This window comes from Carcharhinus amblyrhynchos, chromosome 10 (assembly GCF_965287045.1).
Source record: "Carcharhinus amblyrhynchos chromosome 10, sCarAmb.v2.hapA, whole genome shotgun sequence".
NCBI lineage: Eukaryota > Metazoa > Chordata > Chondrichthyes > Carcharhiniformes > Carcharhinidae > Carcharhinus > Carcharhinus amblyrhynchos.
The window spans coordinates 70,478,573-70,494,548 of record NC_137333.1 but is presented as its reverse complement, the minus strand read 5'-3'; the positions used below and the strand labels follow the sequence as shown (position 1 = coordinate 70,494,548).

At 42.3% G+C, this 15,976-nt stretch overlaps 1 protein-coding gene across 3 annotated transcripts in view; it reads right to left on the bottom strand.

The window, feature by feature from the left end:
• Positions 1-15,976, bottom strand: part of ift88 (intraflagellar transport 88 homolog) — a 92,945-nt gene that overhangs the window by 26,337 nt on the left and 50,632 nt on the right. For all 3 annotated transcript variants that reach the window (XM_080197316.1, XM_080197317.1, XM_080197318.1), the window contains 3 exons: positions 15,426-15,512; positions 12,357-12,456; positions 2,286-2,372 (listed from right to left, as the gene is read on the bottom strand). In XM_080197316.1, the coding sequence (XP_080053442.1) occupies positions 2,286-2,372; positions 12,357-12,456; positions 15,426-15,512 (274 nt within the window). The remainder of the gene's footprint in view (positions 1-2,285; positions 2,373-12,356; positions 12,457-15,425; positions 15,513-15,976) is intronic.

Sequence of the window (15,976 nt, the reverse complement as noted above, 5' to 3'; positions counted from 1 at the left end):
AATACAAAGGAAAACGGTTGTGGTGGTTTGAGGTCTATCATATTAGTTCCAGGACATCACTGCAGGTGTTCCTCAGGATGGTGTCACAGACCCAAATAGCTTCAGCTACTTCATCAATGGCTTTTTCTCCATCATAAGGTCAAAAATGAAGATGATTGTGGATAATTGCACAGCGTTCATCACCATTCACAACTTCTCATTTGTAAATGGTGATGAACACTTCTGAAGTAGTCAGTGCCCATATGCAGCAAGACCTGTGCCCATGTGCACAAAGACATTTTGGCTTGGGCAGCTATGTGGCAAGTAACATTCATGCCACACAAGTGCCAGGCAATTATCATCTCCAGAAGATAAAATCCAATTATCTCCCCTTGATATTCAATAGCATTACAATTGTTGAATCCCCCACTATTAATACCGTGAACAGTAACCATTGACCAATCATATAAATACTGTGGCTACAAGAACAGATCAAAGGCTGGGAATTCTGTGAAGCAAAACTCACATCCTGTCTCTCCATAGCCTTCCACCACCACAAGTCACATGAGAAAAGTGATGGAATGCTCTCTGCTTGCCTGGATGAGTGCAGTTCCTGCAACACTCAAAAAGCTCAACACCATTCAGGACAAAGCAGCCTGCTTAATTGGTATTCCATCCACCATATTCAACATCCACTTATTCCACCACTATCACACAGTGGCAGCAGTATGTACCATTTAAAAGATGCAGTAAGGCAACTCACCATGGCCACTTGGAAAGTATCTTCCAAACATGTGCCACCTAGAAGGGCCAAGGGCGACAGAGGCATAGGAATACCAAAAACTGATATTTCCTTCCAAGCGATGCACTAACTGACTTGGTACTACATCACCTGCTTCTTCACTGTCTCTGGGTCAAAATCTGGACCTCCCCTCCTAATAGCATTGTGAGTGTACCCACACCACATTGGCTAACTTTTATAAACTCTAACAATGCTCAAAATTCAATCACTTCATATTAAGATGCTCCTTCTCTACACCCTAGCTATGAATATAACATTCCATCTGCACCCTCTCCTTTCCTTCTCTATGTATGGTATGTTTTGTCTGCAAAGCACACAAGAAGTAATACTTTTCACTGTATACTAATACCTGTGACAATAATAAATCAAATCAAACTTTACAACTTCTGAATTGTCAGTTTTTTTTGGTTTTACAGAAAATGGTTTTAAATTTACAGATCAAGAAAAGAAGCTAAAGGAGAAAAAGCAGAAAAGGCTGGAAACACTTAACAAATCTGCCAGCATCTGTCGTGAGAGAAAGAGAATTAATGTTTCAAGTCTATGATGGTTCACAGAAAAGTTACAGACCTGAAATGTTGGGCTGAATTATCCCAGTTCATGTTGGTAAGTAGCAGATAGTGGCACCAGGCAAGTAGGGACAACAACACTGGGAAGGCTCCCCAACATATACCTGCTGCAGGGGAAGCTTCCTGGGGTTGGCGGGGACCCTGATTGGCCTGCACCAGGCAGTTGGGTAGCCAATTTGCATTGTTAAAACCACAAAAAGGGTTGATTTTGCAGGCAAGCCTTATTGTGGCCTTAACAATAATAACAGGAGCCTGCCTCTTGGAATTTCACTGAAGTGCAGGTTCAGGAGCTCATTTAGTCCCAATGTTGGGGTCCCAAAGCTTATGGGAAAATGCTGCCCACTACCTCAGTGTCTCTCTCCACGGTTGTTGCCAGATGCACTGACTAGAATTTTCTATTTTTATTTCAGGTTTCCAGCATTATTGAATTTGGGATCTTTCTTGTCAATGTGGAATAGTGCAAAACCAGGTAATACATTTAAATGCTTGAATAAACTGGGAGCAAATAATAATTTTAATTAAACAAAATTGACTGATCCACTGTTAATTAACAGGGAAAAAGGAACAATAGACACTGGTTCGTAATGCAGTGCCTGGTGGAAGCAGGATACCTCACACCTTCTAAAATATATCTGGATGAGTACTTGGCATGCCATAACATTCAAGGCTACGAGCCAAGTGCTGGCGAGTGGGATTAGGTGGGCAGTTCAGGGCCTTTCATGCATCGGTGCAGATTCGATTGGCTGAAGGGCCTCTTCTTCACTGTAGGATTCTGTGAAATGTTGAACTCCAAATGTGGAATTGCAATACCTATGAATTAAATGCTTCAATATATGAACTGCGGGGAAAAAAAAATCAAGTCTGATATATTTGAATTTCATGTCTACAAATAAGAAATGTCATAATCGTGACCTATTCTAATGTTCTACAACACCTACCAAAAAGTAAAGGAAAGATAGATTTGTTGCAGCTGCACTCTTAACCCTGCTATCCTTCTTCTCAAACATCTTCAGGGTCTCCACAGCCTACAAATCAAAAGTAATGTATTAATTTACTTACCATTAAATAAGCTATTTAAAGCAAAAAATTTAAGTAATGAGAAACCTGGTCAGATACTAAAAAGATTAATTTTATTTCTACTCAGAGAGCAAACTCAGAATTCCGTCTATATGAAATAACAGTGCTAAAATAAATATAAATTTAATCCATGAATGCATTAAGATGCAGTCAAAAAAACACACATGATAAATTACATAAATTTAAAACTATCAATATTATGACATGTAACATCACATTGAACAGTTCACTTTGCATATCTGTAAGAAATATTCTCAGCCCGTGGATAACACAATTTCACTCCGCTACTTTTAGTTGTATTCCACATTCCCCTTGCTCCACCAACCAATCTATAAAAAAAGGTAGTCTCCAACTACTTTTTGAATTACTCACTAAATGGTATACTAAAATGGGAAAGAGGGAAAAAGTCATTATCTAAACCAACTGGCCTTTGGATTTTATTCTGGGAAAACAAACAACAGCTCAATGCTTTTCTCTGAAATGCCTGTCTTTGCTATTTTATCTCAAGCTTCAATTTATTTAAAGTGACTTGGAGGTGGAGGTGGAGGTAGGCAGGGGAGGTGGAGAGGGGTGGGGAGATGTGGTCAGGTGATATAGGTTCCAGAGCTGCAGCATTTTTGCAAGCTCTGACACTACTCAGATTTTAATCCATTTTTTAATCTGAATGCACAACCATAATTATCCGATCCTGATGTGCATAATGTGTGCTATATTCCTGGAACATCCTGGCTAAGTTTAAAAAAATCCTTGTTTGATTGAGGCAGTCAGATGCAGCCAAGGTGAGTCCCATTTGCAATGACGATTTCACTGGTGACACTGATGACATCGAGATGATGTCAACCATTATGAGTGAATTTGCGGATGACAGTCTTGGTTCCCCAGCACAGATTGCTCATATTGATGAACAGCAAGCTATCCTAAAGAGAATGAATAAAGCAGTGAAGAGAATCCTGTCAGCTTCCTCACTGAAGGCTCACCATTAGTTCTTGGAAATCCTGCTGCATGGTATGTTGACCACCTTAGCTGATTCAGGGAGGTAGGGCGAGAGAAAGAGTATTCACGTGCACGGTCTCCTGAGAGAAGCTGGGGATGAATTCCCGGCTGAATTTGAGAACTGGCTGATATCCTTTCACAATCTCAATTTGATGGTTGGTGTCAAGTTCGATGGAGCACGTTGTATGCAGTGTTCGAGGTCTGGGGTCAGTCAAAGACTCTGACCACTAGTCTTACGCTGTTCTTGTTCCTGGTATTCACTGAGAGGATTGGAGGAGGACAGACGTGACAGGTCCTCACCGTCCACTGGGGCCCAGATTTTTCTTTATACCAGGGCTTCGAGATGACAACACAGCGGAGGTGTAGAGGGTTCAGTGGAACTCTGGATGGATCCTGGGTGTTGCTCAATGTTCAATTTTTCAGCCTCTGTGGATAGTCATCAATAATCCTCAACCTGTAGCTCTCGGGGCTACAGGGATCAAGGGGTATGGCTGGGAGGGGAGGAGTGGGGGGAATCAGGATTTTGAATTTGATGATCAGTCACGATCAAAACAATTGGTGTGGCAGGCTCGAAAGGCCATTTGGCTACTGCTGCTTCAATTTCCTATGTTGCTGCCCTTGTTCTCTTGAAATTGTACTCCTGATTTTCTGATATTTTCTTCTGTCCTGACAAGGGTGCATGATATATGAGCACAGAAGAGTTTGTCGTCTGGTTTCCTGTTCTACTGCGAACATCAGATTGTTTATTTTTTATGTTTTAATGGCGCTTATCCACCGGCGTGCTCTGACAACAGAACAAGGGTGGTCGAGGTCTAATGTGCATTGTCACTTGCACTGAATCTTGGTTTTGATGATCGGTACCGGGAGCAGGGTGGGTGCGTGCGTCTGCCCACCCTGCTTCTGACTCTGTGTCATGTGCTAAATCTTGGGTTTCAGTGTTTGCAATACAGAAATATTTCCTTGTCAGGGGATTGTTTGTGGGTCTCCTATTTTCCATTGGGGAGCATGCTGATTTGGTTGTATGACATGAGGATTGACATTGAGGGCAGTATTTACCCGTTTTATTTTCTATCTGCTGTAATCCTTGCACTTGCTCTGAGGGAGTACAATTTTTAGTCTCCTTCACTTTAATTTTTAGATAGGTTTCGGTAAGGGGAAGTCGTGTCTGACGAATTTATTGGAATTCTATGAGGATGTGTCTAGTGCGGTGGATAGAGGGGAACCGGTGGATGTGGTGTTTCTCGATTTTCAGAAGGCGTTTGATAAGGTGCCGCACAGAAGGTTAAGGGGCATGGAGTTGGGGGTAGGGTGTTAGCATGGATAGGGGATTGGCTGTCAAATAGGAGGCAGAGAGTGGGTGTCAATGGGTGCTATTCGGATTGGCGGTTGGTGACTAGTGGAGTGCCCCAGGGATTGGTGCCAGGGCCTCAGCTATTTACCATTTATATAGATGATCTGGAGGAGGGAACCGAGTGTAAGATGTCGAAATTTGCTGATGACACAAAGATAGGTGGAACGGCAAATTGTGTGGAGGGTGTGGAAAGTCTGCAGAGGGATCTAGATAGGCTGAGCGAGTGGGCGAGGACCTGGCAGATGGAATACAATGTTGGCAAGTGTGAGGTTATCCACTTTGGTAAGAATAATGGTAGGAAGGACTACTACTTACAGGGCGAAAAGCTGCAGCATGCTACGGTGCAGAGGGACCTGGGGGGTCCTTGTGCATGAGTCGCAAAAACTCAGCCTACAGGTGCAGCAGGTGGTCAGGAAGGCAAATGGGATGCTGGCCTTCATAGCGAGGGGGATTGAATATAAAAGTAGGGAGGTCTTGCTGCAACTGTACAGGGCACTGGTGAGAACATGAGAACATAAGAAATAGGAGCAGGAGTAGGCCATCTAGCCCTTTGAGCCTGCCCCTCCATTCAATAAGATCATGGCTGATCTGTCGTGGCTCAGTTCCACATTCCCGCCCTCTCCCCATAACCCTTAATCCCCTCTCTTATCAAAAACCCATCAACCCGCGTCTTAAAAATATTTAGCGAGGTAGCCTCCACCACTTCAACGGGCAGAGAATTCCAGAGATTCACCACCCTTTGAGTGAAGAAGTTCCTCCTCAACTCCGTTCTAAACTGCCCCCCCTTTATCTTGAGGCTGTGCCCCTAGTCCTACTATCCTTTCTGAGCGGGAAGAGTCTCTCCACCTCTATCCTATCCATCCCATTCATCATCTTATACGTCTCAATGAGATCTCCCCTCATTCTTCTACGAGTACAAGCCTAGTTTATTCAGCCTCTCCTCATAGCTCAACCCCCTCAACTCCGGCATCATCCTAGTAAACCTCCTCTGCACTCCCTCCAAGGCCAAAATATCCTTGCGTAAGTACGGCGCCCAGCTGGAGTACTGTGTGGAGTTTTGGTCGCCGCACCTGCGCAAGGATATTTTGGCCTTGGAGGGAGTGCAGAGGAGGTTCACTAGGCTGATACCGGAGTTGAGGGGGTTGAGCTATGAGGAGAGGCTGAATAGACTGGGCTTGTACTCGTTAGAGTTTAGAAGGATGAGGGGAAATCTCATTGAGACGTATAAGATGATGAAAGGGATGGATAGGGCAGAGGTGGAGAGGTTCTTCCCGCTCAGAAAGGACAGCAGGACTAGAGGGCACAGTCTCAAGATAAGGGGGGGGGGCAGTTTAGAACGGAGTTGAGGAGGAACTTCTTCACTCAAAGGGTGGTGAATCTCTGGAATTCTCTGCCTGTTGAAGTGGTTGAGGCTACCTCGCTAAATATATTTAAGACGTGGGTAGATAGGTTTTTGGTAGGCAAGGGGATTAAGGGTTATGGGGAGAAAGCGGGAAAGTGAAACTGAGCCACTTCAGATCAGCCGTGATCTTGCTGAATGGCAGGGCAGGCTCGAAGGGCTAGATGGCCTACTCCTGCTCCTATTTCTTATGTTCTTAGATGAGTGTTGCTACAGCAGGGTGGTGCGTAAGTGGTTTGGTTTGGATGGCCTCAGAAGTTCTCATTATGGGGGAGGAAAGTCCCCAAATAGAACTTTTGGGGTGGTGTTTTTCTTTTGTATCTTTGTTATTTTCAGATAATAATTACTCTGTACAATGCTAGATTTTTGGGATCTGTTGCATTTTGGGTAAAATAAAAACTTTTAATAAAAAAAAGTTTTAAAAAATGACTTGGCAATACTGCTAAAATATCAGAAGCAATTGTTCAGTGTCAATGTACATACACCACATGGACTCATTATTTTTGTGAACCAAGATAGAATAGAATTGCTTTGATGCTAGTACTAAAATAAAACTAACATTGAAACGCTAAACTAAAATTAATTCACATCTAATGCTAGTCTGTGATAGGTTATAATAGATGTTTGAAATGGAGAAATATTGTTGACTGGAATTCAAGCTACATCTCTGGACTGTTGAAAACCTAAACACATGATTTGAGAAATACTAAATAACCATAACAAACATATGACTAATTATGTGAAAAAAGATTAAACTAAAACTAAATTTCTTATGATTTGATAAATAAAACTAGAGAAATAAGAGTAAAAAGCTTAAAATAGTTTTTTGTACTGGAAAGAAAATTGTTACAGATGTGAAATTAATATTTTGTGTTTATCTGGATGGATTCATAGGGGTCCTTAGGATATAATTTATATCCTTAGTTGGATAACCTGGTATCTTATAAATGATGATTCTAATTATGGTCAGCACCATACGAGAAATAACATTACAGTTCACAAGTCTGTTTGCATTTTATTAACCGAGTAAATAAAATTAACTTGGGGTGAAATTCTCCCATCCTGCCCACAGCTGCTTTGGTGGCGCATGGGAGTGGGGAATCTAGTGAGAGTGCAAACATGCCAGCTGTGAAATGGAAAGGAATTATAGATGTATGGTAGTCCAGGGGCTATGTAGACATCACACTCAACTCAAAGATAGTTAACAGTGCAGAAATGCAGTGGGCATGCTGCTGGAGCAATCATTGGAAGCATGTTGTATCTCAGTTGCAGGAAGAAGGCAAGGGCTCTGAGTTTCAAAGGAGAAATGGTCAGCTTGGTGTGCAGTACTGATCTACAGTTAATGTCGCTGGGCACTGCAATGGTGGGGTGGATAGGTGTCCTGTAAATGATGTTGCACACGGCTTCCAGATGTGATGGGTATAGGTCCACGTAAAGCATAGATGCTTTGCAGGTAATGAACTCAGGGTAGGGAGGGCTAGTGGGGGGAATGTGTCAATCTCCACCACAACAACAGGACCTAGAATTAGTGGAGGAGGTTAGAGATGGCACTCTATCTGTACACCATGAGGCTCCAGATAAATCAGAGGCACGCAGACAGTGAGGTATGGAGGGTCGAACCTTATCCTGTAATACAGGTGAAACATCACCACCTTGAAATACAGGCAAAATCACGTCTTTCAAAATCAAAAGTAAGTCTGGTTCTGTCTGGGAGAGGTATCATGAAAGGTGAAGATTGCTAAGCAGGATTTTGGGGCTCTTTCCTGGAATGCATTCTCATTTGTTGATACAGTAGATGGGACGCACACTCTGTTGTCCAAGGAGTGTCCAAGCCATATCTTTAAATCTCTGCTTTGAAAGGGATAGGCGCAATTCAGCTGCCAACATCAAATCTGAAAAAGCTATGTACCTGTTTGTTGTTTCTTTTTCCACACTTGGAGGTGCACAAGACAAATTTCATCTGTTCCCATAGTTAAATCAGATGCAAGCTTTCAGGCCCGAGTTCTAATCTCATTATGGCAGATGGTGAAATTTGAATTCAATAAATTCAAATTCCTTTAGGGAAAGAAATCTGCCATCTTTAACTGATCTGGACTACATGTAACTCCAGATCCAGCAATATGGTTGACTCTTAAATGCCCTCTGAAATTGCCAACAAACCACTCAGTTCAATGGCTGTTATGCTATCCCAGCCATTGATGTCGATAGCCCACATGTGGCCCAGGTTTTTTATTTATTTATTAGTGTCACAAGTAGGCTTACATTAATGAAGTTTCTGTGAAAATAATCCTAGTCTCCACACTTTGGCGCCTGTTCGGGTACACTGAGGGTGAATTTAGCATGGCCAATGGACCTAACCAGCACGTCTTTTGAATTGTGGGAGGAAACCAAAGCACCTGGAGGAAATCCACAGAGACACAGGGAGAACATGCAGACTCCACGCAGACAGTGACCCAAAGCAGGAATCGAACAAGGTCCCGGTGCTGTGAAGCAGCAATGCTAACCACCGTGCCACTGTACCTCTTGAACAGCAGCACTCAATTTCTTTGTTTCTGGGTCTTTCCAGGGAGCAACTGGACACCAAATGGCAACAAATAGGTGCATACAGAAGGTGACCAACGTCTTTTACAGGAAGGTCCATCATCATGTAAACTTTGTTCTGGACAAGGAAAGCTGGGCTCAGAGATTCATGTGTTTCATAACTATCTCTGGCTTCCCAAGAGTTCAGGGAGCAACAGATTGCACCAAGTGGCTATTCACACTTTCTGGCAGCAGTCCTTGATGTTCATTCCTGCAAGGGCTTCCATTCCATTAATATGCAGTTGGTGCATAACCATCAAAAGCAAATACTGCACGTTTGTGTACGGTTCCCTGGGAAATGCCATGACTCCTACATCCTCAGTCACTCCCAGGTTCTTAGGATCTTTGAGGGGCCAGAAAATCTGCAGGAATGATGCTGAGGGATGAGGCTAATGACTCATGGAGCAAGTCATAGAACTTCTGAAGATGTGATTCAGATGCAATCAGCAAATGTTAAGAGCAAAAGGATAGTGAGGGATAAAATTGGTCTTCGAGTGGTATACTGTGTATGGAACCAAAAGAGATGGGGGAGATACTAAATGGGGTTTTTGCATCCATATTTACTGAGGAAACAGGCATGAAGTCTACGGAAATAGGACAAACAGGTAGGGAGGTCATGGAGCCTTTACAGATCAAAGAGGAGGTGGTGCTGGCTGTCTTGAGGCAAATCAGAGTGGATAAATCCCCACGTCTGGACAAGGTATTCCCACGGACCTTGAGGGAGGCTAGTAGTGAACTTGCAGGGGCCCTGGCAGACATATTTAAAATGTCAGTATGCACGGGGGAGGTGCCGGATGATTGGAGGGTGGCTCATGTTGTTCCATTGTTTAAAAACGGTTCCAAAAGAAATGCAGGAAATTATAGGTCAATAAGTTTGACATTGGTGGTGGGCAAGTTATTGGAAGGTGTGATAAGGGATAGGATCTACAAATATTTGGATGGACAGGGACTTAATAGGGAGAGTCAACATGGCTTTGTGCGTGGTAGGTCATGTATGACCAATCCACTAGAGTTTTTTGAGGAAAGGGGAAGAAGGAAAGGCAGTGGATGTTGTCTACCTGGATTTTAGCGAGGCCTTTGACAAGGTCCCTCATGGGAGGTTAGTTAGGAAGGTTCAATCGCTAGGTATACATCGGGAGGTAGTAAATTGGATTAGACATTGGCTCAATGGAAGAAGCCAGAGAGAGGTTGTGGAGGATTGCTTCTCTGAGTGGAGGCTTGTGGACTAGTGGTGTGCCGCAGGGATCGGTGTTGGGTCCATTGTTATTTGTCATCTATATCAATGATCTGGATGATAATGTGGTAAATTGGATCAGCAAATTTGCTGATGATTCAAAGATTGGAGGTGTAGTGCACAGTGAGGAAGGTTTTCAAAGCTTGCAGAGGGATTTGGACCAACTAGAAAAATGGGCTGAAAAATGGCAAATAGAATTTAAGTCATGATGTGGATATGCCGGCATTGTACTGGAGTTCAGCCTGAGGCCAGAACTCTCCATTCACCTGAAGAAGAGGGAAACCTCGAAAGCTAGTGAGTTTACTATCAAATAAATTGGTTGGACTTAAACCTGGTTTTTACTGTAAATGGAATTTAATGCAGACAAATGTGAGGTATTGCACTTTGGAAGGACAAACCAAAGTAGAATGTACAGAGTAAATGGTAGGACTCTGAAGAGTGCAGATGAACAGAGGGATCTGGGAATACAGGTACAGAATTCCCTAAAAGTGCCGTCACAGGTGGATAGGGTCGTAAAGAGTGCTTTTGGTACATTGGCCTTTATCAATCGGAGTATCGAGTATAAAAGATGGAGTGTTACGGTAAGGTTATATAAGGGATTGGTGAGGCTGAATTTAGAGTATTATGTACAGTTTTGGTCACCTAGTTACAGGAAGGATGTAAATAAGATTGGAAGAGTGCAGGGAAGGTTCACAAGGATGTTGCCAGGACTTGAGAAGCTGAGTTACAGACAGAGATTGAATACGTTAGGACTTTATTCCCTACAGTGTAGAAGAATGAGGGGAGATTTGATAGAGGTGTATAAGATTTTGATGGATATAGATAGAGTGAATGTAAGCAGACTTTTTCCACTGAGGCTAGGGGAGAAAAAAAACCATGGGTTGAGGGTGAAAGAAGAAAAGTTTAAAGGGAATATTAGGGGGGGCTTCTTCACGCAGAGAGTGGTGGGAGTGTGGAATGAGCTGCCGGATAAATGGTAAATGTGGGGTCACTTTTAACATTTAAGAAAAACTTGGACGGGTTCATGGATGAGAGGGGTAAGGAGGGATATGCTCCAAGTGCAGGTCAGTGGGGCTAAGCAAAAAATGGTTTGGCACAGACTAGAAGGGCCAAAAGGCCTGTTTCTGAGCTGTAAATTTTCTATGGTTCTATGGCTGTAAAGTGGTAGCTTTGACAAAGAGTCATCTGGACTCGAAACGTCAGCTCTTGTTTCTCTCCTTACTGATGCTGCCAGGTCTGCTGAGATTTTCCAGCATTTTCTCTTTTGGTTTCAGATTCCAGCATCTGCAGTAATTTGCTTTTAGCCCTACCTCCTAACCTCATGGAGATGTTTGTTTTTTTAAGAAAAATAACATTCCTAGTTTGCACTAGCAATACACTCATCTCCAGTACAGCTAAAGCTAACAGTCCTTCTTCACTCGTGTCAACTTGCCTGTTTTTCCCCACCACAAAGTGGCACTCAACTTCTCTGAACTTTTCGCCAATCAAAGCACTGCTCTTTGTTTGGCCTCTTCTCTCTTTCCCTTTATTACTGTCCATTCCTCCTCTTCACACAATTCCCACCCCAACTCCATAATTTCTCTTTTCTTATCCCTTTTAATTGCTACTGATTTCTCCTTGATTGCCATCCGCTTGCTCTTTTCATTTTCAATCATTTCACAAGGTAGTTGTACAGGAGAAAGGGTATTAGCCAAGATCACTAAATACTCTTGCAGCATCCAATTGCTTCTTAAGTGCATCCAGGACTTTCGTCTTCAGTACTCTTTGTTTCATGCATTAATTAATCTTTTTGTGAAGAAAAAGCTCTAAATATCTGTCCTAAATGGAAAATTTTCTAGAAAGAATTCATAGCATAGCATGTTGTTGTTTCTTGCAATTTAATTTGCACATACAATTATACAAAAACTTGGGAGGGATAAAGCTTTTGAAAATAATTGGCAAAAGCATGAAGACATCATTAATAAAGTGGACCATAGGTGGATAATTTAAAATGGAGATTTATATTTTCCTGAAGGAAACAAGAATTAAAATGCTAAGTTAGGATGGGTCAATTCTTTGCAAGCCATTGAGACTGAACTTTCAAAGGGTAGTCTGCTGAAGAAGCAATACTAATATAACTTTCTCTTTTAAATGCATATCACTCTGTTGGACACTTCCTGCATTTTATGCTCGGATTATGTAATTCTAATTTTGTTAATTGCAAAACACAAGTGTAAGCAAATTCTTATAAGGCACTTTTCCAGTAGTTTTTTTTTTCTGTTTGCATATTGTTATTGGAGTTGTGTGGGAAATTGAATAAAGAATAAATTAAGGTCCATCTTTTGGAAAACTCACACGTATTCAACAGAAATAACAATGGTGTCATCTTGTGTTACCTGATTAAAATCCCTCTGTCGTAGGTAAGTAATGGCTTTGTTAATTTCCAGGTCATTAGCCAGCTCAACATATTGGGAAGCCTTCACCATTTCCACACACCTGTAGCAATTAACAGTTACAAAGATGAATTATTGTTTAAAAGCCATTTTCCTTCCACACTACATTTCAACTTACAAAGTTATTTTAGGGAATTTTGAACTAGGATGGTCTATTTACAAATCAAGATAAAGATACCAGTGATAGAGCATGAAATATGTTTCCATTTTCTGAACTCTACATCAAGATTAACATTCCTCAGTTAGACGTACTGTGTCAAACCTCATGCATCAGAGTATCAGGTTTCAATTTCTCAAAGCTTTGGAATAAGGATGCCAAACATAAGAAAAAGGAGTAGCAGGTCATGCAGCCCCATGACCTTGCTGCACAAGTCAATAAGGTCATAGCTGATATGATTTGGCCATATTTCTGCTTCCTGTCTGTCTGCCCCCACCATCCGCAATAACCCTTGACTATTGTTAATCAAACATCTGTTTTACTCAACCTTGAATATATTCAATGATCTAGCCCCCAATTCTCTTTAAGGAAGACAATTCCAAAGACTTACGACCAAATGTGCTTAAATTATGGTGTGAATAGTCATCGCAAAGCTAATTGGCCCAACATATTTCTTCAGACTTTAGAGAGGAGGGTTTGGTGCAACAATCTGATATTCATTAAAACCCATGATCATAAGGTATTAATTTCATAATGCACTGTGATGCCAAGTTTGCATATTATGAATATTGAGGGCAATTTTGCACATGTATTCGCCATCAGCAAGAATGATTACGTAGGCGCAAAAATACCATGACAAGTCAGGAAACGAGATTCTCACTGGCGACATTTCAGGATTACAAGGTTCCTGTCCTTTTAAATGCATTTTACTGAATCAGCATATCATTAAAGGACCAACTGTCACATAAACCTCTTCATTGAATATTCACAACAGCTTTATTAAGACGGGAAACAATTGAGGGGATCCCGCCGGGACACCAAGATGAGTATAGCCTCCATTGGGAGAGGTATATGCCAAGGCAGTGCCCTGGCACAGGTTTACACTGCCAAACTGGTGGTGGAGGGAGGGGGGGGGGATTCCTGACAATGAGGGGGATGTGCCAGTGATACTACCAGTGGTTGTTTGGGGGGTTGGAGGTGGGGTGTAGTGGCTCAAGATCTGGTCTGAAAACTGAGTAGCGCATCTAGAGATATGCATACTGATTTTCAGTCTAACAATGACAAATTATGGGAAAATTCCACTGTTGTATTTCAATGCATTAGTTAAAATGGAATACAAGTTCAAATACACTTAATAACACTGATTTTGAAATTCCAGTAAATCAAGATTGTGCTCAACCACTGACATCTTGCAATTATACTGGCAGTGGAGTGGATCCCTATGCACAATAAAGGATTTCAAGGAGTTCTCTATGTTAGTAGGTTCAGCAATGCAAAAACCAGGCATGTAGGCAGCAATTAAGGGATGGCTGATTGCTCTTAACAGTGAGTTAAAAATTACAGGAGCTGGTTGGAGCAAATATTCCTTGCAAAATGTGTACAGTGATGCCCACAAAAATAATTTCAGCATTTGGCACTGATTTATTGGAGGACCAACCATATATGTACCTCTAAAACCTTTGCAACTCTGACTCTGGCTTCTTGGGTGACTTCCCCTCTGTACCCTATCAATGGTAGCAAAGACTTAAGGCACTTGATTTCTAATTTCTGGACAGATGCTGATTATTTCCAGCATTTTTGTGTTTATTTCAGGTTTCTAGCACCAGCGGTATTTTGCTTTTGTTCTAATTTCTAGAATTTTACTCCACAAACCCCTTGGTCTCCATCTCTCTCTCCTCAAAGCCTGTTGCTTTTGGTCCCCATTCCAATCTCGCCCTTGTAAGTTGGCATGTGTTTTTGGCACACCTTCTGTAAAGGCATGCTCGTAATTATAGGTGCAATATAAATGGAATTTGCTGAAATTCAATTTATTCTGGGCACAATGCACTGGTGTAACAGAACATTGCATTAAGTGGTTCAAAAGCACAACTCACCAAAAACTCAATTCTGAACTTGACCCAGGCTTCAGGAAAGAATATTAGACCTAGGCTACGTTCATAAGACTTCTTGATAGCAACTCAAGGAGAACATTAACAGATATTGAATAACAGATTTCCCATGTGCCTTCTTTGCTGGAGAACACAGCATTTTTTATATGATGTAATTAATGTTTCTTATTGAAAGCAAATTGACATAATTGGACTGAATCTTATGCCCCCCTCACCTTCAAGGGCTTTTTGGCAGGTGGACACAGGTAAATTTGGGCACAAATCTACATGCACTGCTAATGCCAGTTACAGGCCTCTTCATGTCCCACTGCAATTTTTCCCATGGCTGACGCCATTGTAAAGTTCAGCAATCTTCATGACTTGGGCCAGTGGCAGGCCCCCTGGTGGCCCTCTTTCAATAGTTTTCCTACCCTGGCCTTTCCTTCAACCCCCCTCTACCCTGGCCTTTCCTTCAAACCCCCCTCCCCTCCTACCCTGGCCTTTCCTTCAACCCCACCCCTCTACCCTGGCCTTTCCTTCAACCCCACCACTTGCCACACAGCCTGGGCATCGCCAGCTTGGGGCGTTGCTCCCACTTACCTCATGTTGAGCAACAATTGCCCTCAGAGACTGGATGCCATCCCAGCAGTGGCCAGTGGTGCTGTGGAACCAGAAGGTCACCAGTCATTGGATTGGCCAGCAGCTCTAGGAGGCAGGACGTTCTTCCACGAAGGAGTGGGGAAGACAAGGGAGGGTTTGTTTCAAGCCACCTAACAGTCCACTAACCATTAAGTGGCTGCAGGGCAAGCCACCTGAATGAAGAGGACCTACCCCATGATATTCACTCCTGGAGTTGGTGGGTCTCCAGTTTACATAAAATCCCAGCCAATTATCCTGCCCAGGGATTTTCAATGCACCATTCCCTGTAACTCGCTTGATTAAGGCTGCATATTCAGAGTTATTGTACTATTCCAAATTAACTCTCACCAGTCATATCCAGATGCAAACGATGCTTCAATTGCAGGTGCTATTAACTTAGCCGCTGTCATAATAAACCTCTCTGCCATTGCTTTCCTGTAGAATTAAACATATATAGAACATAGTTGGTTACATTTGTCTTTGCAATAGAATCTTTAACATTGTTGTAACAAACAACTAAAATCATTGCCTATTGTGGCATTTTTCTAATTTTTATAAATAATTCCTCAATTAATAATTACTTAATGATAAGAATTTCGCATTTGAAAAAATATTTGTATTAAAAATTTAACTCCGTGGGAGCGATTCTCCCAGGAGACTTAAGCAGAGGCCTTGTCGTGGGCTTCCTGCTGGGTGCCAGGGCCTCTGCGTGTTCTGATGCCATCAACTCCAGGCCAGAAATCGGCACAGAGCTGCATAAATTAAATTAAATATTGATTTAAACATAATTAGCAGGCCTGGGACTGAAGTCTCTGGGCCCACTAGAGTCTCCACCCCCACCAGAAGTGTTCCACTCTAGCAGGGTTTACAACTAGTGGGGAGCTAGCGGCCCGACCTCA